Source organism: Nasonia vitripennis, chromosome 5 (genome assembly GCF_009193385.2).
Source record: "Nasonia vitripennis strain AsymCx chromosome 5, Nvit_psr_1.1, whole genome shotgun sequence".
In the NCBI taxonomy this organism is placed as follows: domain Eukaryota; kingdom Metazoa; phylum Arthropoda; class Insecta; order Hymenoptera; family Pteromalidae; genus Nasonia; species Nasonia vitripennis.
The window spans coordinates 14,200,192-14,227,386 of record NC_045761.1 but is presented as its reverse complement, the minus strand read 5'-3'; the positions used below and the strand labels follow the sequence as shown (position 1 = coordinate 14,227,386).

At 44.7% G+C, this 27,195-nt stretch overlaps 5 protein-coding genes across 7 annotated transcripts in view; 1 reads left to right on the top strand and 4 right to left on the bottom strand.

Annotated features, from left to right (window-relative positions):
- Positions 1-8,658, bottom strand: part of LOC100118642 (toll-like receptor 6) — a 62,473-nt gene extending 53,815 nt beyond the window's left edge. Inside the window, exon 1 of the mRNA XM_016986017.3 lies at positions 4,352-8,658. Coding sequence (XP_016841506.3) covers positions 4,375-8,136 — 3,762 coding nt within the window. The 5' untranslated portion in view covers positions 8,137-8,658 and the 3' untranslated portion in view covers positions 4,352-4,374. The remainder of the gene's footprint in view (positions 1-4,351) is intronic.
- Positions 8,659-11,297: 2,639 nt separating this feature from the next.
- LOC103317017 lies at positions 11,298-14,107 on the bottom strand. The gene is made up of 5 exons (XM_008213565.3): positions 13,380-14,107; positions 13,095-13,287; positions 12,844-13,025; positions 12,552-12,765; positions 11,298-12,486 (listed from the first exon to the last, which is right to left on the bottom strand). Exons 1-5 carry the CDS (start codon positions 13,593-13,595, stop codon positions 11,411-11,413), a joined length of 1,881 nt encoding a protein of 626 aa, XP_008211787.1. The 5' UTR covers positions 13,596-14,107; the 3' UTR covers positions 11,298-11,410.
- A 2,170-nt stretch (positions 14,108-16,277) lies between these two features.
- Positions 16,278-18,161, bottom strand: LOC100118234 (60S acidic ribosomal protein P2). Of its 3 annotated transcripts, none has more exons than XM_032600368.1 (5): positions 18,008-18,161; positions 17,688-17,834; positions 17,157-17,329; positions 16,968-17,066; positions 16,278-16,484 (listed from the first exon to the last, which is right to left on the bottom strand). In XM_032600368.1, the coding sequence occupies exons 3-5, from the start codon at positions 17,326-17,328 to the stop codon at positions 16,414-16,416; spliced, it is 342 nt and encodes a 113-aa protein (XP_032456259.1). In that variant the 5' UTR covers position 17,329; positions 17,688-17,834; positions 18,008-18,161; the 3' UTR covers positions 16,278-16,413. The 3 variants fall into 3 exon arrangements, with proteins under 3 accessions (XP_032456259.1, XP_032456260.1, XP_001601398.1); XM_032600369.1 differs by having other exon boundaries at positions 17,688-17,829; positions 18,008-18,124; XM_001601348.5 differs by lacking the exon at positions 18,008-18,161 and having other exon boundaries at positions 17,688-17,836.
- On the top strand, positions 18,072-20,536 carry LOC100678776 (kinetochore protein ndc80). Its single transcript, XM_003424889.5, has 2 exons — positions 18,072-18,509; positions 18,637-20,536. Exons 1-2 carry the CDS (start codon positions 18,275-18,277, stop codon positions 20,481-20,483), a joined length of 2,082 nt encoding a protein of 693 aa, XP_003424937.1. The 5' UTR covers positions 18,072-18,274; the 3' UTR covers positions 20,484-20,536.
- A 277-nt stretch (positions 20,537-20,813) lies between these two features.
- LOC100118497 (integrator complex subunit 2) lies at positions 20,814-25,508 on the bottom strand. Its single transcript, XM_003424888.4, has 6 exons — positions 25,072-25,508; positions 24,087-24,708; positions 22,520-24,011; positions 22,238-22,442; positions 21,858-22,164; positions 20,814-21,770 (listed from the first exon to the last, which is right to left on the bottom strand). Exons 1-6 carry the CDS (start codon positions 25,356-25,358, stop codon positions 21,318-21,320), a joined length of 3,366 nt encoding a protein of 1,121 aa, XP_003424936.1. The 5' UTR covers positions 25,359-25,508; the 3' UTR covers positions 20,814-21,317.
- Between the last annotated feature and the right edge of the window lie 1,687 nt (positions 25,509-27,195).

Sequence of the window (27,195 nt, the reverse complement as noted above, 5' to 3'; positions counted from 1 at the left end):
TGATGCAGCGGCGCGCGCGCTCGTGGAAAAGCTTTTGACGCGAGCGAGCGAGCGGTAGGTATCTGCGCGCGCGGTGTGCGTCGGAATAAAGCGTGAAACGGAAGAGAGCCAATCTCTCTTTACGCTTACGTCACTCTTGTTTCCGCGCCAGTTAATATTGCCAGGATATCCCGGCGTCAATCAAAGAGCCGCGCTCTCGTGGTTCTCTTGCTCATTTTTCCTCTCTCGTCTTCTTCGATCGATCATCTTTTTTCAGGCGCTACACACTCCGCCACCGCCGAGTCAGCCACTCCTCGCTGTAACTTGCCTTTCGCCCTTTTCCGCGCCAGTTACATACAGCGTCGTATATCCAACGTACGTGCGAGCCCGGATGTGATGTGGGCGAAATACTGCGAAAGACGCGGCTGTGAGAAAATTAATACGCGCTTCCTTTGACGTCAACGTAAATTTGCATGGAGTCCAGTTGTAAGCGCGAAATCAGCTTCCGGGAACTGATTTTGCGCTTACAAGGGACAGTGAATTTCTAATTTAACTTCCTTTTACGCGCAACGAAAATGTTTTTAAAAACTGTTTGAACTTTCAATTTGGGTAGAAAGTAAACAATTTTTCATTATAAAAATTCAAAGTTCAGTGTTCCCGGCTAAAAACACGACAAAATCGACTACGCTTGTGTACCAACAAGCTCCAATGTTGATGTTTGAACTTATAATTGCTAGTTTGGTTTGAATCCGAAATGTTTTTGTTTGATTAACGCGTTATACATAACAAATGAAAATTCCGATTATGCAACGCTATAATGCGTGCAGAGAGAAGCACGGATGCGACATTTTTGTCTTCGTGGTGTACTTGTGTGAGTTAATATCATTATCAATCCAGAATCAAAAAAATATTCAAAATCCGCACACGTTATATGCAGCGTGAAATTTGAACTCTCCAATCAGATTTACCGCCCCGACGAGCAGAGACTGATTTTTGTATCGTATACGCGTTTCCGGAAGGATCAGTCAATTCGAAAAACAGGTCGCACAATGCGCCAGAACAGGCTCGATTAACAAGGATCCCCGTGAAAATCAGTGCCGTCGCGGCAATGAGAGAGAGAGAGAGAGAGAGAGAGAGCGAGAATTATCGCGCATCTTCCGCCAATTGATTGGCATCCTCGTTATGTAACGCGCGCAAGCGCTCGGATCGGATCAATATCCGCGCAGCGCGACATTCAGACATCGCGGCGATATGTACCTTATTTCTATAAATAATTAAACCCCGTCAAATATCTCGCGCTGATATGCGGAGCGCGATAAATTAATCAGTCCCTCTTCGCTAATCCATGCACGCAATGCATTCATCAATATTCCAATCGAGCTAATGCATAAATATACGCGGGAGTCGAGTCAAGCGGCCGTATATGCATACTTTTTCCTCCGCTTTACTCCGGCCGCTCGTTCGTTCTATTAAACTACGTTACCCCCGTCGCTATACGCAGTGCCAGAGCTGGTCATTATTTTATCAATTTTCGGCAACGAGTGTATTATTAATGCAGCCATTACTTCATTAGGGCGAGAGAGGCGAGGAGAGAGCCGTGCGGCCGAGCGAATCCCGAGGCGGAATAAAAGCGCACTTTGTTCGGCGCGAACTGTTGGCAGCTGTTCTCTGATATATACTTGGCTGTAAGGTAAGCGTGTGTGTGTGTATATAGACCGACTGGTGATTTTTCGCGCCCGCCTTGCGCACAGAGGTATATGTCTACGAGCCAGTGCAGTATAGCTATACGTCGAATCGAACTTGTTGATCGCTCTGCAGTTAACAGCGCGCATGTTCGCAAACGGAGAATAAGAGGCTTTCTCTTGATGGAGCTGCCGAAGCGCTTACCGGGCAGATACGGCAATTTGGGCTTTCAACATTTTTCCTGCCATCAATATTTTGCGCGTTCCTTTTGAAAAATGTCCCCGTGCACAGAGTTAGGGGGATCATCAGATGTACGTATCGAATCCCAAAATAACGCACAATATAACGATTTCAATACGTCCACGCGAAAATGATGAATTATTTGGAGTGCAAATATAACCGGCTTCATTGATATTTACGCGCCATCGAAACCTGTAACGTGTATTATGAATTTACACTTGGCATGAAACTTATTTAAACGTTAATAATAACGACTGCGCCTGCGGAAGTGAGCACCGCTCGGTGAATATAAATAAATTAAGCCGATATACTTGATGAAAAGCTGCACGCTCGTTCGTACGTACGCAGAATCCCGGGTTTATTCACATATCGAGGCGACGTTTCGAAACAAACGCGCTGTGCGCTCGCATTCATACTGATCCGACTTTTCCGCGACTGGGCGCACGCATTTTTAATGAGCAGCTATATATAGGTACGGGCAAGTCGTGGCTCCCTCTAAAGACGCAGTAGCTCGAAATGAACCGGGACGATTACTTAAGAAACGATTTTCCGCGTGATAAAAGGCTGATAATTAAAGAGATCCCGGGCTTGAAGGCGTCGCGCGACGCCTAACGAGTTTCTTCCGCTATACAGCCAACCACCGGCCCGATTATTACTCGGCTTCTTCCGAGTCGGTGACCGCATGCAGCGGCGCGACGAGAAAATGCGAATGGAATGAAGACGCACGTCTCGCTGCCAACGGGGCTTTTGTGCTGCTCCTAAGAGTATTGCAACGCGCGCGCGTATACGCGTTTTTTCCTTTTTTTATTTCAATAACCAAGTGCATATTGAGAGCATATTCAGCATTTACTCTGAAATTCGAGCTCGAGAAACATTTCATGGGCATTACTAATAGAGCGTGTGCGAGGTGCGGATTGAAAGCGCTATTGAAAACATCGATTTTCTTCATTAAAAGTCATGCGACGCTCGTCGTTCCCGATTCTGCTCTCGTACATGGGAAATTAATTAACGATTTTATGGATGATTAAACTTACGCGTTTAATTTCATGTCGCATAGCCACTTTCACGTCGTGAAAATCATTCGAAACGAGATTCACAACAGTTGTTGTAATAACACAACAGTCGCACGAAATCATAAATTTGGAAAATGCAGGTCTTTGACGTGAGCGCGTATTGCAATCAACGTCGTTATCGCCGATACCGTCGGTATCCTACACCTGATCGTTAATTATCAATTTTTATCCGCTAAAAATTTTTATTCAACATGATAATGCATTTAAAGGAATTGTCAGCTATATTTTTGGTATAATTACGTGATTTAAATCCCATAATTCAAAATTCATAATTTGTATACAGCATTTCATTTCGCAAAAAAAAAAAAAAAAAAAAAAAAATTCGACACAGTTCCGCAATTTCATCGACCACTGACAGTCGGCATCGTTCGATGAATCAGACTTCGATAAAATCATTCAAAAATTCTTTAATCAACTAGACCGACAGCGATAGCTCGATCATGTTATAATAAAACTGATCCTTATCTTCCGGCGCGTAAGGGCGCAGTGCGGCGAAGAATGCGGTAATGAAGTCACAGCTCGGCTGTGCGGAGGAAGCGGCGGCGCCCGATTATTCGATTGTCGCCCTCTCGTCTCTCCGTAGCCGTGGAAATCCGCGCCCGCATCGACGCTCTCTGTATATGCTGCATAGGATGAGCCGATACGCGCGTTGCCGCGTTTATACGTGACGGCCTCATATATTCCGATTGTCGCTGCGCCTCGCTAATGAAGTACTCGCGATGATCGTGCACGCGCGTTTCTCTTTCGAGGGGAGCAATTTTCCGCGAACTTTTCTTTTCCCTCGCTTTTTCGATCTTTCAACTTTATGGCCGAGAGAAGAGATACAGGCGCGCGTGCTACGGGGAGAGCAGTCCTTTTTCCGAGAAATTCCTTACTTAGATCTGATTAACCTGGCTTTCGGCGGAAAGTCAACACACAGTCAACGCACATTCTCTGCGACGGGAGGATTCGTTTCGTCTCCCCGCGCGCGAACCGAGAGCTCCTTCAATTTCTGCATACTTCTTCCGCGTTATTTCCCGGGTAACGACGACGCTGGCTCGTCGTGTGGATCAAAGCTAATCGCGTTTCTTTGTGCGCTTATTACCTACTTCGGGGATTCTTTTGAAGCTGCGCCGCTGCAAGCGGAACCTTTTTCAATAAAACAATTCGAAGCCCGAGGCTTCTGCAGGGCGGGTACATTAGCATCGTGCCCGGTCACAGCGCTCACGTTAATTGCTAAATATCAGCGGCATTGTATAATTGGCCATTAAAATCGAGCCGCCGAACAATGGCACAGCGCAAATAATTGAAGCGCCGTCAATTAGCGCGCTGCAAATAGAAATGGACGAATCGGAGGGCTCGCTAAAGCAAAGAGCGAACAAGAAGTGCATAATTACCTGGCGAGGCAGGAGCAGCGGTCTCACGCCCAGAGGTGCTGAGGTGGCGGCGGCGGCGTGGGCAGCGAGGGCGGCCGCTCGAGGTGCTGCTGCGGGTTGAGCTCGGGCATGGCGAACCTGAGCTTCTGCCAGAAGAGCTTGTCGCCCCAGACGAGGAGGGTGTGCGAGGAGAGCCGCCTGCGCAGCTCGGCGTCGAGGTCCCGGGGGCAGACGCCGCCGACGAGCAGGAGGATGACGTTGCGCCCGCGGCCGCGCAGGGCCTCGCGCAGCGCCGCCTTGAACTCGAAGCGCGCCCACTCGCCGTGCAGGAAGTTGCGCGAGAGCACGAGGATCGTGCGCCGCGAGGAGTCGGCGGCCTCGGCCACGGCCTCGGCGACCGAGGAGCCGGCCCCGAGGTCCCGGTAGTGCAGGCACAGCCGGTAGCTGGCCTCGAGCCCCGGCACGAGGACCCGCGAGACGAAGGCCTCGTCCACGGCCGAGTAGGAGATGTAGGCGTCGAAGGGCTTCTCGCGGTCCTCGAACGCGGCGGTCTTGTAGCAGGCGCGCAGCCCGCAGCGGCTGGCGGCCCAGGCGCGCAGCGCTCGCCGGTGCCGAAGCCCGCCGCAGAGCAGGGCCAGCGTCACGCAGAGCAGCACGCCGCTGGCCAGCAGCAGCGGCAGGTACGCCTCGAGCCGGCGGTCGCGCGCGCTCGAGCTCACCGAGGCGAGGGCCGCGCAGTCGGCCGCCGCCTGCGAGCCGTTCACCAGGACGGGCAGGCCGCCGCCGGCGCAGCCGACTCGCCGCCAGTCGGCGAGCTTCTCCCGGTTGGCCAGCATCCAGTCGCGCAGCCGGCCGAGGTAGCCGCACTCGCAGTGCCAGGGGTTGCCCGCCAGGCCGAGCTCGACGAGGTAGGGGTTGCGCGCCAGCAGCCAGACGGCGAAGCGCGTCAGCCGGTTGTTGTCGAGCCGCAGGATCTCGAGCTGGCGCAGCGGCAGGAAGGTGCCGTTCTCGATGTGCGCGAGCAGGTTGTTCTGCAGGTAGAGCTCCTTGAGCGCCTCGAGGGGCGCGAGCTCCATGCCGTGGAGGGCGGCGATGCGGTTGTTCTCGAGGTGCAGCACCGAGAGCCGGCGCAGCCCGCTGAAGGTGAAGTTGCGGATCGAGACGATCTGGCTGTCGTTGGCGTAGAGGATCTCGAGGTTCTTGCGGCCGATGAACGAGTGGGAGTTGAGCTCGCCGAGCTCGTTGCCGTCGAGGTAGACCTCGGTCGCGTCCATGGGCAGCCGGCCGGGCAGCCGCTTGTAGCCCGAGCTCGAGCAGTCGACGACGTTGGCCGCCCAGGACTGGTCGTGGTAGCAGGTGCAGTTGCCCGGGCAGGTCATCTCGCAGTCGCAGGCGTCGAAGTCGCAGCAGTGGCAGAGGGCGAAGCAGTGGGCCGAGTAGCCGCAGAGGAACTGCGAGGGCTTGGCCTCGAGCAGCGGGACGAAGGAGCGGCGCCGGTCGTAGGGCAGCCGGCAGTAGACCGACTGCAGGTCCATGACGCGCGGGTGCTGGCGCAGCTGGAGGTTGTTGATGCGCTGCAGCCACTCGGTCGTGCAGTCGCAGACGAAGGGGTTGCCGCCGATGTAGAACTCGGGCAGCGGCCGCTCGGCCGGCAGCTGGCTCAGCTGCAGCGCCGAGAGCTCCATGCGCACGATCTGATTGGCGTACAGGTCGACGCGGCTGAGGTTCAGCTTGCCCACGAAGCTCTGCGGCTCGACGCTCTCGACGAGGTTGTCGTTGAGGAAGAGCAGCTCCAGCGAGTCGGGCAGGTCGCGCCCGGCGATGCGGCTCAGCCGGTTGAACGAGGCGTCGAGGGTCTGCAGTCGGCTGGCCGCCGGCGCCGCCCCCAGCTCGGCGATCTCGTTCTGGTGCAGGTCCAGCCACTGGAGCTGGCCCGGCAGCTGGCGGTAGTCGAAGCGCTCGATCCGGTTGTCCGAGACGTTGAGCCAGAGCAGGCTCGAGACGTTGGCGAACGCGCCGGAGAGCTCGCCGAGGAGGTTGCAGTCGAGCCGCACGGCCTGCAGCATGGGGTTGGCCCGGAAGGCCTCGGGCTCGAGGCGCTCGATGCGGTTGCGCGCCAGGTTGAGGATCTGCAGCGCGGGCAGCTCGGCGAGCGCGTCCTGCGTCAGGTTCTCCACGTAGTTGTTCATGAGCCGCAGCCCGTAGAGGCTGCTCAGGCCCTCGAAGCTCGAGCGCTCGAGGACGCGCAGCCGGTTCTCGCCGAGGTCGAGCATCTTGAGGATGCCCATGTCGCGCAGGGCCGCGGGCACGGCCTCGAGGTTGTTGCCCGAGAGCTGCAGGTCCTGGATGCTCGAGCAGTTCTTGAAGGCGTCCGGGTGGATGGACTCGATGAGGTTGTAGTTGAGCGCGAGCAGCGAGAGCGCGTAGAGCCCGTTGAGCGAGGAGCCCTCGAGGTACTGCAGCTGGTTGTGCGAGAGCTCGAGCGTGTGGAGGTTGCTCATGGGGGCGAACGTGTCGGGGGCGATGCGCTCGATCTCGTTGGACTTGAGGTTCAGGATCTGCAGCGTGTAGAGGTCCTTGAAGAGGGCCGGGTCGAGCTTGTCGATGCGGTTGAAGGAGAGGTCGAGCAGCACCAGCCGGATCAGGCCGGAGAAGGTGGCGCCGCTCATCCAGGAGCTGGTGAGCAGGTTGCGCGACAGGTCCAGGGCGACCAGCTGGTTCATGTTGGCCACGAGGCTGGGCGCGAGCACGGTCAGCGAGTTGTTCTGCAGCTTGAGCTCCTTCAGCGAGTTGGCCGCCTCGCGGAACAGCCCCGTGGGCAGCGCGACGATCCGGTTGTCCGAGAGGTCGAGGCTGCGCAGCGAGCGCAGCCCCTGGAGGGCCTCGTCCTCGAGGACGGCGATGCCGTTGCCGGCGAGGTTGAGCGTGCTCAGCCGGCGCAGCGCCGAGAGGAGCCGGCCGCCGATCACGGAGATGCGGTTGCGCGACAGGTCGAGCACGCGGATGTCGAGCGAGCAGCCGCTCGCCTGCTGGCCGGACGCCGGGGGCTGCTCCTGCAGCCGCCTGGGTCTCCTCTCGGCGGCGGGGCCGGCCGGCGAGCCGAACTCCAGCTCGGCCAGGTCCTCGAGCAGGTTGCGCGACAGGTTCAGGCTGACGAGGTTGGCCAGCGGGCAGAAGGCGCGCCGCGGCACCTGCCACACGTTGTTGGCCGAGAGGTCGATCTTCTCGAGCTGGGCCGCCGCGTCGAAGGCCCCCTCCTCGATCTCGAGCGCGAACCTGCCGCCGGCCGCGGTCCCGTCCTGCGGCGAGACGTGGTGCAGCCCGGCGCTGTCCGTCCTGATGGTCAAGTTTCGCAGGTCCCGCAGTCCGGCGAAGGCTCTCGCGGCGAGCCGGCCGACTCGGCATCCGATTATCCTGAGCGCCCGCAGCCTCCAGAGGTGGCCGAGCTCCTCGGCGGCGAGGGGAGCGCGCCTGTCGGGCAGCAGCGGCTCCCCGTCGTCGCCGCCGTACTCGTCGTCGACGGGCTCGTAGCAGAGGAGCGTCAGCGAGATGAGCGACTCGGCGGGCAGCTCGGTCAGGTTGAGGCGTCCGCTGCTCGCCGGCTCCTTCTGCCGGCAGTAGAGGCTGCCCTCGCTCGGCGAGTCCCAGTGGCAGTAGCGCGGGTAGCGCAGCACAGCCGCGGACGAGGGTGGCGCGAGGCTCGTGCCACTGGTCGTCGCGGTGGACGCCTCCACGTGACTGGCCGCGATCAGCAGCAACAGCAGCAGCAGCAGCGGCAGCAGCGGCAGCACCTCGCGGCGGTCCATCTCGAGTCCGTCCCTGTAGCCCAGCTGTCAACAAACGGACCGACGAGCACTAGCAGCGAGCGCGGCGACACTCCCCCGCATTTCGCATTTTCCACGAGCCGCACACTCTGGAAGGACCGCGGCGCAGCTCTTTCGCGGCCAGGACTCCGATGTGCGGCGATTAATGGTCACTCCCGCACTTTTCCCTCCCAGCAGTCCCCGTGTCTCTCTCTCTCTCTCTCTCTCTCTCTCTCTCTCTCTCTCTCTCCCTCTCGCACCCTCCGAACTCACTTGCGTCGTACGAGCGGCCGCGAGAACGATCAGTCCATCTCGGAGAGGAACTCAACTCGACGCTTTGTCGTCAAGACTCTTGAACGTACGAAAAGCAGTCAAGTATAGCGCGCGGGCTATTTACTACTGACTGACGTCGCAGCGGAAAAGCGGAGCGTGCCGAACGCTCGACAGCCAGCGCGAGACTGGCAGTCCAGCGGAGTCGGAGCAGCGAGTAGTAGTAGTACGGCCCGAGCCAGACTGGCGCGCGCGCAGCCGGCGACGACGATCCTGCATCTCTCGCCGCCGCCGCCGCCGCCGCCGCCGCCGCCACCACCGCCGCCAATCGCTTTCAACCCCCACCAGCAACACACCGGCTGCTGCAGCTGTCGTCTCTATCCGTCCTTTTTCTCTCTCTCTCTCTCTCTCTCTCTCTCTCTCTTTCCTCCCTTCATCCCACTGCTCCCACTGCTACCGCTGCTGCTTCAAGCCCCTTGTACCCACTGCGTCGGTATCTATATAGACGCGCGCGCTTCGCAGAATTTCCCTTTCTTTTTCCGTTCGCATCACGCGCCCGTAGGTGTCGGTCTCTCATTTTCCGCTCCTGATGGCCCGAGCGATTGTTACTGTGATTTATCAGGTGTGATGCAATGCCTGCTTCGTCGGATTGTGCGTCATCGCGATATTTATATACCCGCACCTGTGTGTATAGGGCTGGCAGAGCGGAGGAAAACTCGCACTCTTGATGGGCTCCGCGACATCCATGGAAAGATCATTTTTTGAATGAGTGAGCGCTGGCTTCTTGCCTAGACTTTATCGGTAATTGGGGTGGTGTCTTCTGGTCAGAAGAACTTGTTGATGCTTCAGGGAAAATGAAAGATTAGACGCGTGTATTTTAACTTGTATAGGTACTTTCTGTGAACAGTGAAATGCTCTGCGCCACACTTCTCAGTCCATAACGATCGAGCTTCATGAACTTCCTACAAGCGTATATACTCGAAAAAGCGAGAAATTTAGTAGCAGAGCGAATTTTTCGAGCTCATTGTTCGGCCGGTAATAAGGCATTTGCGAGAGAGAGGGTTATAGTCGAGGGCGCAGAAGATACCAGCTGGTCGGCTATTCAGCTTCGCGACGCGGCGCAGTGCACTTGGAAAGTTCTAGTTTGAAAATCGGTCGTCTGCTCGCTACAGCAGGGGTCATTCCGCGCGAGACTGTAGATCCGGTCGGTTTGAACTTGTTGGTTTGATAGAAGTTTCCAACAAGTTAGGCAAATCCAAGCCGAATTTGGCTGTATTTCCACACGCGGATGTATGTATACATACGTATATATACTACGCTGCGACTCGCTGCAATTTACATCAATTTGAGTTTGCTCTTCGCTCATTCGTTATTCGAGAACGTATTATACACGTCTCGACTGTTTGCTCTGTTACAAGAGTACCTATACTATGCTGTGTGCAGATAGTGGGTCAGCAAATTGTACCTATATATCTATATACCTATCCAAGGCACGCAAACGATCTGAAAGCGCAGCGCTTCGTGGTGCGCGCATGGATAAAATTTAATTGACCGCCGAGTTTTTTCAGCTGCACATCTCTTGACGTTTATAAAAGCGCTTAGCGAATCAAAACAGCCCGCCGCAGAGCAGTAGCGGCGGCACCTGATTACGCTCGAGTCTCTTTTCTGAAATCTCCTTTTTTCGAGTTTACTCGGCGCAGCAAAAAGGGGGAGAGATCCGACTCTGGTCGTCCCTTTATCTCCTCGTCTCTCGTGCACGCAGCTCGGCAAGTTCGGCCACTCTTTTTGTCCCTTTTTCCTGTTTTCGTCCCTTATTTTCTTTTTCTACTTTCGGTCTTTTTGGATGCGCGGCCTCGCGCAGTCGTTGCAATCGCATGTGTGTTACCCTCGTTTCCCTTGAAAAAAGCAGTCCGAGAGCTGGCGCATATACAGTAGCAGCGGAGCGAGCACTGCGGAGAAGAAGAGAAGCGGCCGGGAGGGAGAGAGAGACTTGACTCGGGGCACGATTTTTCCAGTTATGCAAATCCTCCGCCTCGTTTTGGCCCCGCTGCCGTGCACCGCGAGTCCTTTCTCTCCGACAACCTGCAGAAGCATTCGTCTCTCTCGCTCGCTCTCTGGGCTCTCTCTTCGTACAACCCTCGTGACACGCGAGACTGCGCGGCGGCGGCTTTCTCTCTTTCCTGTTTTTCTTCTTCGTTTTCCGTCGTCGTCGTCGCTTCTCGTTTGGCCGGAAACGAGCGAGCGTACGACGCGATTATGCAGGCGATGGAATAACGAAGTGGAGTGTAGGAGATTCGAACGCCCGGACTGATGAATTGGATGCCGCGACAGTCTATATTGGTACTTATAGAAGGACCTACTGTACCTCTGCCGAGTGCCATTCTTCGGATGGACGACTGCATACTTGTTTCGATTTTTTTCGATGCTCGATTGCAGCTTTCTCGCCATGACTGAAGTAGTACAATCGTTGTATGCATCTCTGAAAGTCTTTCGGTGCTGGTTACGACCGTGTTGAAAATAATCGGCTCCATTTAAAACTGAACTGATATCAATAATATTTATTAAAACGTTTTTAATTTTAAATGTCTTTTAATTGATGTGCTATGTCACGAGAAAACCTACCAGATCACGTTCTCTTTTTAATTGAACATTAAATGGTTGCCACTGTAGTTGAATTTGCTGTCGAGTTTATTTAAAGTGTATCAACCTTTAAATTAATTTCCTGTGTTGCTCCTTTAACGGACGGACATCCTGCACGAGTGAAATATTGACTAAAATAAAAGATTTGTTTTAATTACATATAAACTCATTAGACTTTATTTATTTGTATTTTACAGCTATATATATATATATATATATATATATATATATATATATATATGTACATATATATATGTGTGTGTAGGATCAATACTGTCTATAAAGCATCCACAGTTTTTTCAATAATAACCATTAAATATGACATATTAAGAATAATAAAAAATGTATCAGCATCATGCATTTTTTTTTAATTTTCTTCATCTGCGTGAGCCTTCAACATCAAATAAATGTGAAGAAAGTCTTTCGGAATATCTTGGTGCTGTGGTAATAAATCAATTCCAGATTTTATTAAATTTTGTGTCGTTGGCAATGACGATGAAACGCAAACGTTATATTTAAGAAAGGCTTCATAGATGAATGGTGATTCCAACAAAATAGCCAAATTTACTTCCTTTGTTTGGAAATACGAAAGAGCACTTGATTTGACTCTGTTGATCATTACTTCTTCTTTCTTGAAAGAGAGAATCTCTCTGTCAACAGGATCACATCGTTCCATTGCATTAGCCATGAATTCCTTATCATTACAAAGAACTTCTATACATAAATTTTTTATTTCTTCTTGTTTATTTTCTGGAATCCAGCCTAATTTATACTTGGGATGAAGGCAAGCAGCGACGATCTCGCTAGTTACATCTGGCAAAAATTGCAAATAATCTTTGAAATTTTCATTAAACTCCTCAACTATTTGTGGTAAGGCAGCAGAAAAAAAGATCATCTTATTTCCATTCAAATGCAGCAATGTGTTATTCAGAGCGAATAAAATGGGCATGAAAGAACCTAAAAAACTTCCTGGATTATTTTCTATTTGATATAGAGCCTCATAAAACGGCTTCAACAAATATTTTAGTTGTCTCAAATATTCAAAATCTTTTTCTTCAAATGTCACTCCAATATTCATTTTTTCACTTATCATATTCATTCTGTCTTGGTTTTCTAGTACATCATCAATGGCTTCAAATAAGTAGATAAAACTTGATGAATTTGGATACTTTAATTCCATATTAAAACCACATAGAACACTGGCTGATGCTTTTTCATCTCTTATAGCATTCCAGAATTTAGTGCACTTCTTGAAAACTAGATAGTGAATGTCAAATCCAGGAATATTTTTTATGACATTTAGCAAGTTCCTCAAGATAAATTTATTCAACAAATGACTTTTTGATATACTGAAATTTGGGTCAGTCATGGTGAATATTTTTTTGCCCCATTTCATACTTTTGCGCTCAACCATTGGTTTCTCTATGCAACTCTTCTCTTCTTCTAGAATTATAAAGAATAATAAATAAAAAATAAAACAGATGTACAACTATAAATTATATATTTACCAGTCAAATTTTCAAATGAATCATACATGAATAATTCAAGATCTTCTTTGTACTGCACAGCTTCGTTAATGATTATTGTTTTTAACTTATATGCATGGATTTGATAAACTTCCATTACATCGAACAACAGATCTACAAAATCTCTTAATTTGAGTTCTTCGCTAACTATTTCACTGGTTAGTATAGCACTTCTTCGTTGCAAATCAATGGCTATCTGTTTAAACATGTAATATTTTTTTAATTTATACTGAATAAGAAAAATTTTAATTTTAACTGTGTGACGAATAAATACCCAATGGCAAATTACTGTCGCTACAAAAATATGTGGTTGAACTTTTGATAATGTATAAGATAATGATAAATATGACGTATTATCAAGAGTTTCTATCAACTTTGTCACTAGTACGTGCATTTTCTCTTTCATTGCATTGGTCACCATTTGTTTACTCATGACTTTCATTCTATTATCGCATTCTAAAGAGTGTACAGAAAAATAAGTATCTAATTATATTTAAATGTGTTTTCTAAACTAAAAAGAAGTACCTGCAACCAATTGCTGAAATGATCTGTCTTCTACCTCACTTACAGGTCTCATACTCACAACTAGGAAATTTGTAAGCGCAGCATCAAATTTTCTTTGCTTCACATTAATACCCTTAACATGCTTGAAGCAGTCTCCAGAATGTTGCGAGTAAAATTTTTTATCGAATTTGGCAAGTTTCTGTGGATGATGGTTCTACGAGCAAATAAACATAAAGACAACTGTATGCATGCAAGCCCTGATTGGAAGTTACGTATGTATACTGTACACAAATATAGGATACTTACAATGTAATGGATTCTTAAGTTGGACGTGCAGTATATTGTAGCACTGAATATTGTTTTGTTAGCCGCACGCTTTTCCCTTTGGCAGATCCGACAAATAGCTGAGATTTCGTGCCCATTGACTCTGCGCAACGTAAATAATTTGCCATTCAAAATCGTGAGAGGCGAGTAACATTTCGTATGATCACCCTCATTATGAGGTTCCACTTCAATCTCCATGATTACTTCTTTGAACGATTTTTTGTAAAGTCGTTAATAGTACGTTATACTACAACAATGCGTAGCTAGAAAAAAATCATCGCTGCACGCCAAACTGAGTTGAGATAGTTACAATTTCTAGCTAGGTATATAACAAATGCCTGGAATCTAACAAAAACTCGGAAGTATTGTTGCTGCAGAGTATACTTAGTACGTGTAAAACTGTAGGTACTAGCCATGCGCTTAGCTGAACTGATCTCCTGCATCGACTGTCAATTGTCGCGCGCTACGAGCTGCAAGGTAAACAATAACTCTATTCGTCAGCGATTGCCGGTGCGGCGCCCTTTGACAATTACTCTGCAGTCGAATAGGCGAAAGTACCGTTCACGGCCGTTGTTTGTTGTTTATGACCATAAAATATTATACCGTACTTTAGATACTCACACCGGTATTCGTTATAATACGCATACTTATGCAATCTTCGAAAGTCGAGGAATAAATGCCGCGTTTCGATTTCAAAGCGGGGTGCTAGTGCCATCTCTGAGTGTGATTTATCAACTTCCCTCTAGAAGTTGTTTTGTTAAACAAATATTTTTCAATCAAATAATCGTTGAATTTTCGATGATTATTGCTGCCGCATGTACGCAAATTAAACTATAATTTAAAAATCAATCATTTGTTTAAGTATTATCATTATAAAAACGTTTATAACGTATACATAACTGTGGTGAAAGAGCTCTACATTATAATTCATGCGATAATTACAGTATATTATTACTGTATTAAAAAACGAAAACTTCTATTTCGTTTTTTTTTTTTTAATAATGATAGAGGGCGAGGAAGCGCGCGTAGACGCGCCTCAGCATTAAAAGGATATTCACAAATATACTCTCGAAATCTGCATATATGACCGAAATCGACTTTAGCCCACCGAAAGCATTCAGCCGACTATCACACTCGAGAAAAAAGAGGCTTTCGCGTATTACGGTATAGCTAGGTATAGGATGGCTCGCGTCGGCTACTCCTCTAATATCCCTGCAAACATAACTACTATATATATATATATACCTATATATACGCGGCCAAGCTCATCGTCAAATATTTACGTCGACACATTCGGCTCGAGCGCAGAGAGCAGTCTCACGGCCTCGTACCCCGTGCGCTGCAGGATAAAAATCAAACATTCAGAGCGGCTCTCGCGCGCTCACGAAAGCATTACCGCGAGCCGACAAGTAGCCCGCTGCAGCTAAACGTACCGCGAAGCACAAAGGAATAGCGCGCGCCCGTCGTCCACCGCGGTAGGTAATGCGTACCTATATATAAGTATATAGTATAGAGTAGAAGTATGTGCGTGTACGAGCCTTTTCACTTTTCAGCGCGCCGCGGGGGGTATAAATATATCAATTCAGGCGAGCTGCGCGGGAAAAAAGGCTTTCCATCAATTTTTAAGCGGCGTCTGCTCTGTCTGCTGCTTTGCTACTTATATACTGCACAGCGCGCCGAGAACACTATACCGCAGCCGAGTCCTTTGTCGCGAAACGAACGGCGGCGGCGGCGGCGGCGGCGGCAGGGGACTATACTGGCGAATCGTTATTCGGCCCTCGTCCTCAGCTCCTGCTCGCTGGATTCCGACGACGAGAGAGAGAGAGAGAGAGCATAACTGAAGTCTTTTGCATGCGGCTCGCGCGCGTCCTCCCCGGAAAACCCTTCTGAACTACTGACTAATTTATTTTTCTATCAAACTTTGAGTATACTTTGAGAAAGGGCTTCGTTGCCGCCGCTCTTTGTCGACGCGCTTCTGCTGTCGCAAGCTCGGAGAGCTTCCAACCGGGGCTCTTAAAGTCTGGGTTGCTCTATTTTGACTACGTTTCTTGTATATCCATACACATTTTTTTTATTTTCTCAAGTACTCTGAGATACGAAATTGAAAGGAGTCCTATTTTTTCAGTAACCAATCCGTGTGCTTTGGACTGATTTGACCCATATTATATTTGGCTCATTTTATACAATGCTTGTAATGATAAATTATTGATAGAAAGAAATTTGGATGTTTTTAAGTGAACGATTCATTGAATTTACATTTCTCTTTTATCTTATTGCACTAGCGCATTCGCATTTTGTTTGACTTTTTATAATAAAATTCTAATTCTTTTCATTTCACGTTTTTTTATACATAACAGATCTTAAATTTGAATTATTACGAGCTAATCTTGTGTGACTAATTATTTCAATACATTTTTTAAACTTTAAACCAAACATATAAATCGAATTATTTTAGGAAATCGATGTTTCATTTCAATATTGTTTCTTCAATTCTTTATCATTTGTAATGATAATAATTCATTAATGCTCAAAAAATTAAACATAAAACTATCTTAGCTACAATTATACTAAAGCTTTTATACAGCAAAACTTATGTTAGAATATTTTTACTGTACATTCAAAAAAAATAAAATAAAATCATCGTTTATAAAAAGTCTCAACTTATGGTGCAAAAATTGTTTTTAAATTTTGAAGTAAAATAGCTATCTCAAAAAATCATTTCTTGATTTATGATTACAGAAAAATGAAGTTTAAACTGATAAAATTAATATTCTATATAAATTTACATTTTGCTGTTAAGAATGTTCACTGATCTATATAAAACACATTTAATAAAATTAATGAATACTTTTGGTTTGTTGAAATAAAAATTGACATTAGTTTTAGTTTTTTGGAAAATATTTATTCCTCAGCGACGGATACAACAACGGTCGTCAAGAGTCCATGAAAAATGTACAGTATTAAATTCGTCGTTGTTCTTTCGCTGATGAATAAAATTCAGTCCTGAGTTTGGTACTTAGTCGAAAAGTCCAAAACCCATGTCCTCGTCTTCCGACTCAGACTCCTCCTTGGCGGCCTTCTTGTCCTCTGTAATTAAATAGAAAAAACAGTGATTAATTAAGAGTACGTAAAAAAAATAGAATAATTTTATATACATATTTTGAATGATCAGAAAAATTATAAAGTTACAGCACAACGACTCAGTCGAAAGATGGTGTAATAATTACATCATTTAATATTTGAAATAAATTATAGAATCAAAAAGACTTTTTATACTTCTAATGGTACTTATAAAGAACTATGGAAAATATTTAAGATAAGAAATTGGTAGCAATGTTCTACATTGCAATAGTAATTAAGTGTACGTAAAGCTATATGGTTTGTGCAAGATAATTTCTTAAAAATGGTCATCTTTACTTATTTAAATTTCATACTTATACACTATCAAAGAACAAATACTCATTTAGATACGTTAATAGAAAACTTCTCTTAGTTCCATAGTTATTTACTGAGTTTCAATTTTCAGTACACAACAAATCGCTTTGTGAATAAAACAAAATCAGTACTAACCCTTCTTTTCTTCAGCGGCAGCAGCACCACCACCACCAGCGGCAGCGGCTACTGGAGCTGCTGCACCACCAACTGGCATCGAGCAGAGCTTCTCACGACCTGCAAAATTAATTAAAAGTATTAGAATATTTTATGGAACTCTCTTGTCTTTACTACGATCAAACTAGAAACTATGATGTTTGAACATACCCTGAGCAATGACTTCTTCGATGTTCTTGCCATTGAGCTCGGAGATAACCTTCTTCAGTTTCTCTGCATCGACTTCAATACCAACCGACGACAGGATCTTTTCGATGTCAGTCTGGTTGGGGGCAGCTTTGCCACCCAAGATAGCCAAAAGGTAAGCGGCGACGTAACGCATTCTGCAAAGATTTATAAAACATAGATTATTAGGTTATGTCCCAACATGCTTTTAACACTTATTTATTTTGAATTAAAAATTTGTCAGTTCAAAGTTAACCATCACAGCGCATCAGTCGAAAGATGGTGATAATTGAAATCATCATTAAATTTATTGTTATTCGAAAAGTAATGTTGATAAACAAGCAAGAAACTATCAAACATGCGGAAAACGGAGTCGGTGACACGCGTCTATCATCCACTTGTATCACTATTTAATTTAATGTAATCCACGTAATTGTGAGGTGATGTTAATTATTTAGTTGTTGCTCTAAATATATAAAAGTGTATTTTTCAATAATTATTAAAATTTAAACTTACTTTTAAGTCCTGAACGACACGAAACGTGCGACCCGCTAAAGATAGAAAAACGTTCGTTCCCTGCTTTGGAACAAAATGGAAGAGCCACTGCCTTACCACTGCAGACAACGCTCCACTACGAAAAGATTCTGTAGGCCTAGTTCTGCACTAGGGATAAACAAATTTCTGGTGATTTCTATGAAGTTCAATTGCCGAGAAGTTACTGAATGTTATAAATTGTTATAATTATCGGCGATAGTCAATTATGCGTTAAATTTTTTAATCTGCACTATTTTTGATGTATCAACTGGACAATTAAAAAAAATGCAGATAAAAATTACCCGTGTTTAAAACACCCGCAAAGACAACCGTTATTGGTAGCACTGAGCACGCAACGCGCACTCGCAAAGCGTCCTTTTAATTGATTTTGATTTTTGCCTCCCAGATGACCGTTATTTGAAATTCTTAGTCTATCAACAATCGACCGACTCGTAAGAGACTAAGAGAGGAGAGGCGTATCGCGTTTTCTGAATCCAACAAATGAATAAATGAGTGCGGATATAAATTCGATTCAGTGCCAAAATAAGTGAACCTCAATACTTACGAAAATGCGGAAGAGCTCAACAACTACAAGACGACGGTCGTCGTCGAATCCCGGGCGGTTTTCGCAGCAGGACCCGGACAGAAATTCCATGCGAGCAGACTCTAGAAGGCCGGCAAATACCAAGAGCAAGGATTCGAATTTCGGTACCCAGGACACGATGATTCCGAAACCGAGGATACGGAGCTCTTCGTCCGATAGGTTAAGCGGCATGCGAAAGTCTAATCTCCGGCCTACTACAGGTATTTTATAAACAGCTGCTTTGTTTATTCAAAACACTGTAAAATTGCTTAGCAGCTTTCATTTAGCCGAAAGTAGTCGAAAGTTTCGTCATGTATACATATTTTAATACATGCTTACTACTTCTAGGTGCAAAAACATCCATTGGTCAGTATACTACAGCATCGTCTGCAATTTCTCCAATGCCCAACAATCGTTACACTCATGTTATTGAGAAGACTGCAAGACCTTCTCTGATTGACCAAGCTAACAGGGGCAGAATATCTTGCGTCGATCAAGCTAATTTAGCTTCAAAAGGATACATTACTCCAATGGCTAGTGGATCTCGTCATGTGGCACCAGCGAGTGATGGGAGAAATGTTAGAGCATCTTCTGCTGAAAGAGCAAGCGCTCTTGCTCCAAAGGGTCCTAAGAAAGACAGTCGACCACTCAATGACAAAAATTATCAGAATGAAATGCTTGGCAAGATCGATAACTATTTTCATTCTATTGGTCAAAGTGCGATTCTTAATGGCAATGGAAGTCTCAAACCACTGACTTTAAAAATATTTGTTGAAGCAACCAATCTGCTGGTAAAGTTGCTTGATATGAAGCAGTCATTGACTGCTGCTAATTACATTGAAGAAATACCAAAAATAGCAAAGAAAATACATTATCCAGGTTTGATGAACAAATCTTGGTTGAAAACTGCTAACACTATGCATTCTTGGCCCCATGCCATTGGCTGGATTTGTTGGCTTGTAGAGTTATGTGAAGTTAAAGATTTGGCTAGTGAAATCTTTACGCTTGAAAGACTACCAATTATAGGAAATAACGATGATGAGAAAGAGAATCATAGAAACACTTTTCTTGTCATGATTCAGTGTTACAAGGCTTGGAATGAAGAAAAACCTGAAGACGAAGAAAGAATCATACAACAATTTTTCCAAGAAGAAGCTGAAAGACGTGGAATTAATGCTAAAAGATATGAACAAGTTCGAATGGATTATGAAAAAGTCAAGGAAAATTTAGAAAAAGAAGAGGCTAAAACAAATAAAGTAGATGCAGAAGTAAGTGAATTGCAAGAAGTTCTAAGCAATATGAAAAAAGATAGAGCCAAGCAGCAGGAACATATCCTACAACAAGAAAAATATGTTGATAAAACACTCAAAGAAATTGAACAGATAAATAAAGATTCATCAATGTTCCTTCAAGAGATTAAAAAACTGGAGAGTACAAGAGATGAATTGAGTGGAGTCATAAAGCAACAACCAATGTCTGTTACTGAACGTGATGAAATAGTAAAGGCTTGCACCGAACAACAAACCTACATTCAAAATTTTGAAGCTCATTTAGAAGAAATAAAGAAGGAAGCATACGCTTTAGACATGCGATTGGTTTCATCTAACACAAATCTTGTAAAAACGATACTAGCCTACAACCAAGCACTTTTTATGCAGCTTTCTGATTCAAATATTGATATTAACGAATTATTAATGCCAGAAAATGGAATATGTGAATCTAATTTTTTGGATAGATTAGAGGAGAAGAAAAATTTAATGAATACATTCATGCAAGAACGTACTAAAGAATTAAGCAAAAAAACAAATTTACTTGAATCACATCACAGAGAAATAGAAGCGATGCAAACTAAAAGAGATACACTTTCAGAGAAAGTTGAAAAGAAAAAAGCCTCGGAAGAAAAACGTAAACAAGAACTTAAAGTCAAGGAAAATAAAAAGCGCGAAGAAATAAAAAAATTGCAAGCCAGTATAAAAGAATTAAATGAAATTATCAACAAAACGTCCAGTGAAATTGATGCTTTGAATAAACAATTAGCACAAGCAGTAGACAAAAGGGAAGCTGCACTGCAAAAGAATGCACATTTACAGGCTTCAGCTAAAACATTTTTCAAGCAGTTTTACGATATTTTAAATGAGCATGGAGACAAAATAAGAAAAACATTTGAAATGTGTTTACAAAAGAAAGACACGTAAAATTACTATTGTATTACAGTAAACGCCAAAAACTTTTAAATTATTGAGATCACAAGAACTCATGCTATTTGTGTTCAAAAGTATTCGAGTTATGGTAATTTTTCATATTTGCAAACAATAATTAATGAATCAAGATAAAATGTATATATAATTTCTTATTTGCTATTGCTATATCTATAATATAATACATAGCAAAGTATTAATAGCCTTTGATTAGAGATGTTAAATAAAATGCACATATATATTTTTATTCTATACTGTTGATGGGAATAAATTTAAAATAAAAAATGTATGTAAATAAATGATTTGTAATAAATATTATGCGAACAATCAAGTTTTACAAATTCGTCTTTATTACAAATACTTAGCTTTTAGAGATCTATAAACAATAAAATACATCTTTCATCTTTCATGTATGTACACGTTTTCAACACAATTTGTATCTGAATCCTCAGTCAAATTTTTTTTTTTTAAATATTTAAATTTATTTTTATTACTTAAAATATTAAATAATATAGTTTACTGAAATATACACAATTAGGATTGAAACAAAGTTTTCACATTATCTTAATTACAAGGCCTCTGTTATTTAATAGTTACGTAGCGATAATTATAGCATTCGAAACAACTGCAGCAAACTATATTACAAAATACCGATCGCAACAAAATTAAATTTAAATGTCAGGGAAAGTCTTCATGTTTACGGGCGACTCGAAAGTACTCCTCAAAATATCCTTCACTCGCGCCGTGAATACTTTCTTAACTTGTTTGAAACTAGAAATTCTAGTACAACGGAATTCGGATCATGAGTTTTAATTTTTTTAAATCTTAAGTTCAATAAACGCTTGATTGAAGCACTGCCTTCTGTAATAGACACGAGAACGTCGCATTGACCTCTTGGCAAAGCACTTCAGCAGAGTCGTCTCCTAGAGCTGCTTGGGCTGAACTCACCCTGCCTAATTGAACAAGTAGATCAATGGCACCGTCGACCAGAGGCGGAAACGCGAAACCAATTCTCGTAAGAGCTGGCAGAATAGGCATGAAGAGCGAGACACGGTCTTTGGATGGTAACGCACCGAGAAGCGTCCCCAGGGTATTGATGGCTAATCTACAAACTCCCAGAGCCTTCGGTAGTGCATACTGTACGGCCAAGTGAGATACCAGGTCTACTGCAAAAACTTGCTTATCCAGCTCGGGTTGAGCCATCAATTCGGGTATCCAATCCAGGCAAATGTGCATCGACGGTATTCCGGCTACTGTGACAGGGATAAGTTCTCTGGGATAACCCTGTAGGAAGAATATTGTCCATCGTGATTTTTGTAAAAAACCTTCGTTTTAATCAAATGTCTATTTATCGAAATAATTTGTATTTACCTGAAAATGGACTAATTTTGCAAGGGAAGGATCCGCAATGAATACTTGATGGAGATAAGAGCAGACAACACTGCGTATTTCTCGAAGAGACCACATTTGTCCTGCAATGGTTCTGTCGTCTTCAGTTTCAAGACAGGCCTCTAACAAAATCTGGACAGCGGCACTCTCTTGGCCGGCTATCAGAGCGGTTTTCAGTTCTTCACGTTCCACCTCGCTCGTCAGCTGTCCAGTCTTTTCCGTCAAAGGTCTGTCTTGCATGTGCCTGGATAGTTGAGATCGCGATGCTGCCAGAGTAGCTTGTAAAATTCTGTCAAATACAAATAAATTAATATTTTTCTGTAACTAGTGGAGTTAATACATTTAATTTACAATTTGTTTACCTAAGTATCACAGATAAAACAGGTGCGCAACGAAAGACCCTCATGTCGCAGCGTAAAACTTGCAATGGATCCAAAACAATGTTTTCCTGTGTAAGGAATACCGTGGCTACTGCTGAGTTATCTATAAACAGCGCGTTTATCGAGAGTACCCAGAGACAGCGAGGCAGAACGGTATTTAGCCTCAACCACACCTGTTGATACAATTCTACAACGAAAAACAAATTGAAAATCTCTAACATACACGAGCATAATATTATACCAATCAAATTAGCAATATCGTACCTTGTATATACCTAGGAACTTTTTCATCCAGAACTTTTTTGAAGAAGTGCACAATGGTCTTAGCATATGGCCAGATATCAGTGGGCTTCATAGACATGAGCTGCCTGAGCAGCATCCCCGTCTTAGACGGGCAGCTTTGTATGTGGTCAAAAGCTTCTCTGATGGTCGAGTCGTTCACAATAACTGTTTCCTGACTGTTGACGCTGGTGTCGAGGTTGATCGCTTCGTCGTCGAGCCAATCGTCGACTAGTGACAGATGTGGAAAGTGAGTCGCCAGTAACCTGAGCAGAGGTGAAAATAAACCTGCATAGCTCATTTGATCGCGCTGCACCTGTTGCAGCAAGTACTTTATGGGCAATTCTGACAGAAACTCGGTCGAGTAGGACTTGACCTTCCTACCCTGCGTGATGAAGTTGTGCATATTTGCCAGTCTCACGTCCTCGTAGAGCAGCAGGTAGTAAAGCAAGAGTAGTTGGGACGTGAGCGAAGGCCTCGAATTGTCGGGTAGATCGATGCGGTCATGTTCAAGATCCGTTAGCTGTCCAATGGACTTCGTCTTTTTATTCTTCTTCGGATCGAAATTAGCGCCGAAGACGCTGTTCTGAAAAACCCTCCTAATTTCGTCTTCGGTAATGGGCTTGTTTGTATGTTCGATGGCCTTGTTGTTCGTCACGAGGATAGAGTTGACGTAAACTTCGACGAGGGCTGGCAGTACCGGATGGAGAGGCGGTACGCTGTCCGAGATCTGTCGGTAGATCCAATTCTTGATGGGCACCTTGTGCTTGGCAAAGGCACGTGACTTGAGCAACTGGTGGATGCAGTGTACAGGCAAAAAGCCTGGGATGTTGGCGTTGAGATTTGCAGTAACAGGTACCTTCACCGCGTGCGACGTTACCACTTGCTCGGTGAAGATTTCCTGCATGAAGATCTGCTTCATACGCGTCAGATTGTTAGGCCGAATAGGGATCTTCATTCCAAGAGTGGCACAGACCAGCTCGCAGATAGCGGACAGCTGATTACTGTGAAAGTGAATGGCCATTAGAAGGAGCATCTCACCGAAACTCGCAGCAACGCCGCTCGCGCTCTCGAAGTAGGCCTCCTCGCGCACGAGCCATTGCACCCACTCGATGCTCGGCTTCTCCAGGTTGTGGTGCCCGATAAGAGATGGACACGCTATCAGCATGCACAGGCCCAGAGAAACAAATCGTACTCCAGCTGGCGAGGGAGGCGGATGCGAGGTCAGGAGTTTAACGATCATCACTACCTCATCGTCTTGGAACTTTATGCCGCCGATACCTCGGAGAGCGCAGTACAGCCTCAGCAAGGCACTGGCTTGTACGACACGACTCTCGACAAGCTGTCCATCTGAACTCTGAGAAGTTATTGCCTGCAACCTGCGCAGTAATTCATCTCTGAGTGCCTGCAGCGCAGTGTGCGACTCCCACTTCCGTTTTTGGCCATTCCTTATAAACATAGCTATCCACGTCCTTACCTGAAAATCAAAATCATTTACAGGTTAGCTTGAACTTGGCTTTAAAGCAAACTTGGTTAATATTAAATCCATTACCTGTTGATCGCTACCAAGCAAGAGACCAGACACAAAAGCAACTATATCGCTTTCGGACACTAAACTGTTTCTAATCCCATCGTTCTCTAAACTCAATGTTATAGCCAAAGCTGGCATTCTACAGAGTTCAACACACTTTGCCCGCACTACAAGAGCTTGGCTTGGATTCATTTGACACAGCATTGTTAGAGTCTGAGTTCTTATACTGCTCAAAGCAGATTCTTCTTGGCGCTCTCCATTAGCAATCAGGTGTGAACACACTTCCATAAAGCTGTCAGGGTTGTTGGCCACGATCCAGCATATTATTTCAGGTCCATGCTTTATGTGAAGTAGGGTCTCGCATATGTTGGGTATAGACAAAAGATCTGGCAGTTCTGCCAGAGCTATACATATGATGTAACTGATCTCTTCCATATACACAGCGCTGTCAAACAAGTCCGACTGCTTGATTTGAAATTCTTGATTCTTTTGAAGCTCTTGGATTTGGGATTCTATGAAGAGGATTTCACTCAGGACCAATCGTATACGTCGATTGGCATCACTGCGCTCAAACTCCAAGATGAGTGCGCTTTGGAGCGACTGCGCCAGAATGCTGTCTCCCTGCACATTGCCTTTTTTCTGTCTGAAATAAATCATAGACATGTTATTATATTATTGTATAGCTCAATGAAAGTATCATAGTTAAGGAATTTAGGTTATTTGATCTTTTGAAGGTCCAAAGGCCAGTCGAAACACTGCAATAATTTGTTGGATAAAGACAAGTTGTAACATTTTAACAGCGACCAAATTTCAAAGATGCTGCTGCGATCGCTTAGCCAGCAAAACTCTCATTTATCCTCAGCAGAACCTTCCGACAAAGTTCTGCCGATGCAGAACTACAGATCAATTCTTATCCGAGGCAAAGCAGATCGATCGCAGCCCAAGGAAGTCCAAAACAGTGACTTATAGGTATACGAGAAAAGAGCTCAACAAGTGCCAGGCTCACCTGAGCTGTTGCTCCTTGCGCACGTCAGTCTCGAGACTGTGAAAGTCGATGGAGAGCAGCGCGACCATGGAGTTGACAGACTCGATGCCCGAGAGAATGGTGAGGACCTCCTTGCGAGCCTCGACGCACTCGTTGGTCGTGTCGAGGGGCGCGATCAGACTCATCCTAACCAAGCAGGGCAGGATCGGTCGGACCTCGCGCTCCGAGCATCTGGCCAGCTCGCGAGTGTCCACGCTCTGGATCGCGGCAAAGACCCGGGACGAAACCGGCGACTTCTGCTGCTGCATTTTGGCCCCGTCGACCCTGGTGGCGGAGGAAAACCCGACGACGACGTCTGCTCGGCACGATGCAGCATTACAGACCGCGCGCGCGGCGGCACACTACTGATGTGCTCGTCATAATGCTCCCGCATATACAGTCCTAAACTCCTATATCGGGCTGCAGTATATATACTCGCTGTTGTGCTCTCTCTCTCTCTCTCTCTCTCTCTCTCTCTCACTCTCTCTCTCGCCCCCCTGGACGCGGCCATATTGCTTTTCGACGATGCAGTTGCAGCGCTGTCCGCCGGATTGTGGCCGAACTGCTAGAATGGGGTATTAAAATTAAAAATTGCGTATTGTGATTTGTGAATTGTCTATTGATAAATGACAATAAAATAATAGTAATATCCACACGCCTGTAGATGGCGTAACTATAACTACTTTGATGGATATATCAACTAAACATCTAAAAATGTGTAAAAACGGTACGTTACCCATAATACTAATTATACCCAGTATAAATTATGCAAATTGACGGCGAATTTGTATAAAATGTATATCAAGTTGAATATACTTACAAGAGTCCTAAAAAGTTAAGACTATATTTAGAAGTAATTTAATTGTTGCGGTCTTACACGGGTTATTAAAATTCATATAGCTTTGAAAATCGAAATACTCCAAGTTGTGAACTATACCAATCGAATACGAAAATTATAGTCAACTTTTTAGATTTGTTAAAAACACTTTTATACATAATTATCGACATATATTATATAGCTTTTATACAATTAACCTGCATATCGGTTGGCGGGAAATTTGAAAATTAAAAAAATTAATATAAGTACCTAAATAATAAATAATAAACCATCAAATCGTTCATTCAACATTATTTTATTTATTGCTTTCAAAAGCATCAACAAGCTTGTTACATAACGGCAGACAATTGATTTCATCATTTACAATATGTGTGTACATATCATTTTATTTAATGTACATGGACGACACTCAACTTTTTTATTCATCGTTATATTATATTATGTATCTTGAAATATATATTGTTTATAATATATTGTAGGCGCAAGCGTATTTTAGATCAATATATAACACATGCTCTATATTTATGTATGTATGTATATTATTCGTAGCGATTTAACTTTCCAATAATCGGAGTAAAAATTATCATTCACATATAACAATAAAATCATCGCAGATTTTTTCGTAGATCAGTATGTTTCTGATCCACATAATACACATATATAAAAGCCGATTTTTTGCTACTCAATAGAACTAACGTTGAAAGTCAAGTTTCGAAGATTGTCCTTAAAATATTTCCTTTAGCAGAGTCATATCGAAAAAGTGTCGACATTGAAGGAGAGCATAACGTCAAGATGAATTATAGAAAGCAGTGGATACGTTGCGTTAACGCGAACTAGAACCTGATAAACTAGCATGACTATATAATACTAATATAATAATTTAATACTATAAAAATATCATTCGAACAGTCACTGCAAATATAAGTACACTATATAGCTGATGCGCGGTTGTTAAAAAAATACTCTCTGATTCTTTTGTTTTACTCTACGTAAATAAGTAATATAATAGCAATATATGCTACGCAAAAGCAGTGAAAAATTTATCTAGAGAAGTCAGAGCCTTATATAATTAAAAGTCAGTTTCTCATTATCATTTAAAATTTTGGTATAAACTTTTAATCAAACAGTCAAAATTTATTGCAAAATTGAATAAGCTTATAATATAATGAGAAACCATGATACATGCTCTCTTGCAACCCCATAAGGCTTTCTCATAATGTATCTGTACTTTAATAGTTTTTATTGCCGTATTTGTAGTTACATGGAAT

Bases quoted from the DNA above. Each gene is read 5' to 3' on its own strand.
- LOC103317017 (XM_008213565.3), bottom strand. From the start codon at position 13,595: ATGGAGATTGAAGTGGAACCTCATAATGAGGGTGATCATACGAAATGT. The intron at 13,026-13,094 runs GTACTTCTTTTT...TACACTCTTTAG, and splicing joins ATTTCAGCAATTGGTTGCAG to AATGCGATAATAGAATGAAA. The intron at 12,766-12,843 runs GTATTTATTCGT...ATGTTTAAACAG, and splicing joins CGACAGTAATTTGCCATTGG to ATAGCCATTGATTTGCAACG.
- LOC100118234 (XM_032600368.1), bottom strand. From the start codon at position 17,328: ATGCGTTACGTCGCCGCTTACCTTTTGGCTATCTTGGGTGGCAAAGCT. The intron at 17,067-17,156 runs GTATGTTCAAAC...TTAATTTTGCAG, and splicing joins CGAAGAAGTCATTGCTCAGG to GTCGTGAGAAGCTCTGCTCG. The intron at 16,485-16,967 runs GTTAGTACTGAT...ATTTAATTACAG, and splicing joins TGCCGCTGAAGAAAAGAAGG to AGGACAAGAAGGCCGCCAAG.
- LOC100678776 (XM_003424889.5), top strand. From the start codon at position 18,275: ATGCGGAAGAGCTCAACAACTACAAGACGACGGTCGTCGTCGAATCCC. The intron at 18,510-18,636 runs GTATTTTATAAA...TACTACTTCTAG, and splicing joins TAATCTCCGGCCTACTACAG to GTGCAAAAACATCCATTGGT.
- LOC100118497 (XM_003424888.4), bottom strand. From the start codon at position 25,358: ATGCAGCAGCAGAAGTCGCCGGTTTCGTCCCGGGTCTTTGCCGCGATC. The intron at 24,709-25,071 runs GTGAGCCTGGCA...GATTTATTTCAG, and splicing joins CGCAAGGAGCAACAGCTCAG to ACAGAAAAAAGGCAATGTGC. The intron at 22,443-22,519 runs GTACGATATTGC...TTTTCGTTGTAG, and splicing joins AGTTCCTAGGTATATACAAG to AATTGTATCAACAGGTGTGG.